The following is a 5,239-nucleotide window of genomic DNA, read 5'->3' as shown; positions in this document are numbered from 1 at the left end:
GGCAGCGCCCGGGAAGTGCCAAGAGGGAAGCAGAGCTGCAACCCCTGCGTTCCAACCAGGAGAGGCCGAGGGGCTGGCGATCAGATTGGGGTGTCTCCCGCACGCTGAGACGGGGCGGCCTTCTCTGGCCCCCGAGCCTCTCCCCTGCTCTGCGTGTTTCCTCATCTGCTCTTTGGCGTCAGAGAACCCCTGTGCCCCTGAACTGACCACAGGCGAGTGAGATTTGTTTGAGGTATGCTCAGTTCCCCTCTTAGGACGGAAGACCGGGGAGAGTTTAATCTCTCTATAGAGCTGTGTGCTACCTTAGGCCATCTCCTTATCTCTCTGAGCTTTAGTGTCCTCCCCAGTAAAAACCAGGACTCTGCCTTCTAGAAAGTTCTACAGTGAGCATGACATAAGATAATGTCTACGAAGCCCCTGGAGCAACAACACCTGGCACATAGTAGAGGCTCCGTAAATTGCTTTCCCTCCAAGAAGGCCACTCTCAGGTCTGGGGAGGCCCAGACCCACGGGTTCACCAATATCGTCATTTGCTGCTCAGAGGCTGAAGTCATTTGCTCAGCCTCTGGACTGGGGGGAACCCACTTTGCTGATGGGGGGGTGTGGGGGAGCCCTCAGCAGGAGGTGCTGGCCGCCTCTTTATCTCCATGTCCTCAGCCACACCCGTGAGGTTCCTGACCGTCCACAGGGGAGGGGCTTGAGAGTGGGGGCGAGCTTGTTGGAAGGGAGGTGCAGAGAAGAGTTTCCTGTCGGGATGATGCATTTGCACGTGGCCCCGGGATCTGCATGTGAATTGGATGTTTGCTCGGGACCTGTAAGTACTAATGATTAGATGCAAACGAATGGACTGGCCTTCGCTTTCCACAACTCACCTCTCCTGCCCCAAGGACTCAGGGAAGACGTGAGGATCAAGAGTGTAAGAAATACTTCTGTTTATTGGTTAGAAGATGGTACAAAATTACAGTGATTTACAGGCTTTCTGGCAGGGACATGCAGAGCTGGGCTGTAGCAGGAGATGGAGTGGAGACATGGACCTCTGGGTGTCGGCTCCCTTCCCAGGCTCTTAAGGGATGGGTCTGACCAGCACAGATGCCAGTGAGAGAGGATTGCTGGTCCTTGCCTCCAGGAACAAAAGGAAGGGGCGGTTTGGGTGGTCAGACAATGCCATGCTCAATAAGTCAGTCCTGCCCTCCGCAGGTCAGGTGCTGGCCCTCCCACGCTAGTCACAGTAGACTCACATCATTCCGAAGAACGCTCATTCTTCCCACCCAAGGGAGGGAAACAGGCACATTGGTTTGGGAGGCCATCAAGGGACGGAGGGCGTTTGGCTCAGGTCACCTTGCTTCCAGACACATCGAGGTCGGCTGCACTGTAAGCAGAGGGTGGGGGCGCGCAAGCAGACACACACGTGTGCAGTACAGTCTAAGCTCGGGCAGAGGGGCCTTCCCCGGGGCGGCGGTGCGACGAGATGATGAGCATGCTTCCAATTTCATCTTGTCTCTCTCAGGACGAGGGAGGAGGAAGAGCTGGCCATCAGAGACCGGGCCACGGGATGCTGGGCTCCAGAGGAAGTCTTCGGCGGAGAATTCTTCCCAAGTACAGAAGGTGTTTCTGTCCCAGAGTCAGTGTAAAACCAGGAGGGCAGATCAAGGTGTTAGGTTGGTGGTTTAGTCCAATGTCTCTGAGAGCCGGATGGCTGTGTCCGCAGTTACATGACGTTTTGGAACAGCTGGAGGGACCTCATGATGTTGTCATCCTGGGGAGGGGTGAGGGGGAGAGAATGGTTAGAATTCCTGAGAAGCTCCGTACCTGGGGATCAAACCTCCGGCGTGGGTTTCCTGGGCGGAAAGACCTGTGCAGGTGTTAAGGCAGAAATGGAATAACAGGGACTAGCTATAGTTATAAGAAATATGAAGCAGGCTCTATTAACCATGGTGGCCTCATTCTGATTAAAGAAAGGACATTCTAACCGGGCTGGGAGTTGTACAGCCTCAGGACCTGGGAGTCAACCTTGGACCTGGGAGTCAACTTTGGAATGAGATCCATTTTCATTCAAGAACTGCCTAGTATCATGGAAAGATTACCAACCTTGTTGCCCAATGGAGTCCCGCCCCAGCCCTCACTGCCTCCATCCCCACGCCTGTGATTCCTAAACTCAGGCTTAGGAGTTACATGCAATCTTTGTCCCACCCAATATAAGCAGCTGGCTTGTGGGTGCTTGCAGAGCAGATTTCTGTGGGTGACCTGCTGCTCTCCCTTACTGCTGGAATTATTGGAATAAACGCTCATATATGATTCAACCCTGTCTCTACTTGATTGGCTCAAGCAGTGAGAGGTAGCCCGGACCCATTGGCTGTCTGGTTTCAAAAGGGCATGAGAAACGAGGAGTGAGGGCTGGGACCCAGAAAACGGGCCACTCAAGGCAAGGAGCGCCTTCTCTGGCCTTAAGGAATTGGGAAGGAACCAGTTACCCAGTGAACCAGGGAGGATTGCCTCTTTTAAGAAGAGCCGCGCAATTGCATTTTATCAAATGATTTTTCTACATCAACCCCCACATATGGAGTCTCTGGGGTGGAACCTGGAGATGTACATTTTCCGGATCATCCCAGGCAGCTCTCATGCACACTGTGGTTTGAGAATCTCAGCTTTAGCTATTTTTCCCAGCGATTCCCTTGTTGTCCGGGCAGTGGGTCATCACACCAGAGGCAGGTAAAAAAATGATGGTGTCGCCCACATGGGAAGCCTGTGATCTCACAGAGAACCCTCTGGGCTTGCCCATGCCCCCTCCCCCCCGCCCCTCTCAGGCTGCCTGGCTCAGCCCGCTTGGCCGCTTGGCCGAGACCAACCGCAGATCACTCCAGGGAAGCGATGGTTGGGATTCTGACTTGCTGCCGGTGGTATCAGTGGCTCTGACTTGAGGGGTCACAGTTTGTCATTCTCTCCCTCCCGCAGGTCGCCAAACCCCGACTTTCCTTCCCCGATTTAGAGACGTGGCCTGAGATCTCTCCTCACCTCCTGACAGGATTCGAGAAATTCATCTAATGTCACGATCCCGTCTTTATTTTTGTCCATTTTCTGAAAGACACGAGAGGAAGCACTTGAAAGAACTTGGCATTCTGCATTCAAAAGCTGCCCTTTACTCACCAACGCTGCCCCGAGAAGGAGGGTGGTTTGTCACTGGCCGGAGAACTCCACCGGGCCCTGGGGAGAGCACCTGACACGCTCCGGACTCTCATCACTTCATCACCGGCCCCGCCTGCTGACACCCTCACGTGTCTCCTGTGATCGTCCAGCCTGGACATGAGAGCTCTACTCCTGTCAACTGTCGCTATCACTCTGTGACCCTGAGGGAGTCTCTCAGCCTTTGTGAGCCTGCTGTTCCCATCTGCCAAGTGAGAGGATCCTACTAGTGTGACTGGCGTTCTCTGATACTCTACCACTAGGTGCGCTTTTTACTAAAATGCCACGGGGACCTAGCCATCCTTCTACTCACGGATTAACAAGGATCAAGTCTTCCACCTGAAGACCTCACAGTCCATTCACCACAGTTCCCAAGCCCATTTCCCTCGCTCTCTAGACACCTGTGCTCACCACCTGCACACATGTGCTTACCACCTGCACACATGTGCTAATGACGTCTTCCCTGTGGACTCGGAACCCCCAAGAATCTTATGGAACCGAGAGGGTGCACGATCCCATGTATACTTCCCTGTGTTCTTCTGTAGGGTCTGCTCGCCTGCTTAACGAGATCACCCATTCCCAGAGAGCAATCCCTTATAATTCTTTCTGTTCCCTACAGCGTGCGGGACAGGGTTGGACACCAGCCACTGCTCAGATGCTGTGCGCTGACGGGTCTCAGCTGAGCTCGCGCTCTCGCCCAGGTGTGTACACTTACCTGGAAGAAGACGTCCACGTGCTGTCTGGGGGTGTCCTCCCTGAGCACGGGGTACGTGTATTTCCCCATCATGTCATAGATGGCCTTGACGATGTCCATCATCTCCTGCACAGGGACACGGAAGCACAGGGTGGAAACCGGAGGTCAAGCTCTTCTTAGGTGATGGTTTGGGGCTTCTCATCCCCCTTAGGAATGAGAGTGATTACAAGGACCTTCTTTCGCTGGGGAGGGGGAGTTAGAAAGCAGACTAGCGGGCACCTCCTCCCACAGAGGACCGTGGGAAATTCTCTTTGTCTCCAGAAGCCCTTGGGTTGTTAGTTACCTTTTCTTGAGCGTTACCTGCCATGAGGGGTAATGTTGGGGTTGGGGTGGACCTGTTTATGTACCGGTCAGCCCACACCCCGTTTTTGGAAGGCCCTCTCCCCACTCTTTAATTCCTGGGTAGCTGGATTTATACCCGGTGACCACAGCTGACTGCAGCGAAGGTGGACAGCTGACTGAGGTTGAGCTACTCTGTATAGTGTTCTATACATGCTGCTTTATAAAGGGACTTTTCCAATGCAACGCATCATACACGTTCTCCATGGTGTTACTCTTGCGTGATGTTAGCTGGCCACCTGGATTTCCATGGTATGCAGTCACTGGAATTCAGGTAACATACTTGCTATCGGGGATATTAGGGTTTTCCCATTTTTGGGGTTGCTCACCAATTTATCTCCAGCCTCTGGAACACCTAATAAGCCCTCAAAGATGTGTTGGGCAAAGGCATGACTGAATGAATGAGGAATAAACACTGGAGGGAACCTTGCAGGGCTGAGGGGAGGGTTGGCGCTCAGGAAGCGGATGTTATGGATGCTACGTCCAAGCTTCAACCAAGATGCTGGGCAGAGTAGATCCCACGTGCGTTCTGAGGGGGACCCAAGGGCCTTTCACTGGCTAGACCGGTGGTTCTCAACCTTCCTGATGCCGTGACCCTTTAGTACAGTTACTCATGTTGTAGTGACCCCCAACCGTAAAATTATTTTCGTTGCTACTTCATAACTGTAATGTTGCTACTGTTATGAATTGTCATGTAAATATCTGATAGGCAGGATGTATTTTCATTGTTACAAATTGAACATAATTAAAGCATAGTGATTAATCACAAAAACAATATGTAATTATATATGTGTTTTCCGATGGTCTTAAGTGACCCCTGTGAAAGGGGCGTTCGACCCCCACAGGGGTTGCGACCCACAGGTTGAGAACCGCTGGGCTAGACAGACACCACATGGACTCCAAGGCTCCAAGCGTGTCAAGCAGTGAAGGTTCAGAAGTTATTTGTGACCATTTCCAGAAACGGCT

General features: G+C 52.8%; 1 protein-coding gene across 5 annotated transcripts in view; it reads right to left on the bottom strand.

Moving 5' to 3' along the window:
- Positions 1-910: 910 nt before the first annotated feature.
- Positions 911-5,239, bottom strand: part of KCNIP1 (potassium voltage-gated channel interacting protein 1) — a 252,213-nt gene continuing 247,884 nt past the window's right edge. For all 5 annotated transcript variants that reach the window (XM_015565086.1, XM_006765381.2, XM_006765382.2 and 2 more), the window contains 3 exons: positions 3,896-4,000; positions 3,013-3,075; positions 911-1,756 (listed from right to left, as the gene is read on the bottom strand). In XM_015565086.1, coding sequence (XP_015420572.1) covers positions 1,709-1,756; positions 3,013-3,075; positions 3,896-4,000 — 216 coding nt within the window. In that variant the 3' untranslated portion in view covers positions 911-1,708. The remainder of the gene's footprint in view (positions 1,757-3,012; positions 3,076-3,895; positions 4,001-5,239) is intronic.

This window comes from Myotis davidii, unplaced genomic scaffold (assembly GCF_000327345.1).
Source record: "Myotis davidii unplaced genomic scaffold, ASM32734v1 scaffold399, whole genome shotgun sequence".
Taxonomy (NCBI): Eukaryota; Metazoa; Chordata; class Mammalia; order Chiroptera; family Vespertilionidae; genus Myotis; species Myotis davidii.
Note: the sequence above shows the minus strand (reverse complement) of the source record. Positions and strands in the feature narration are given on the sequence as shown.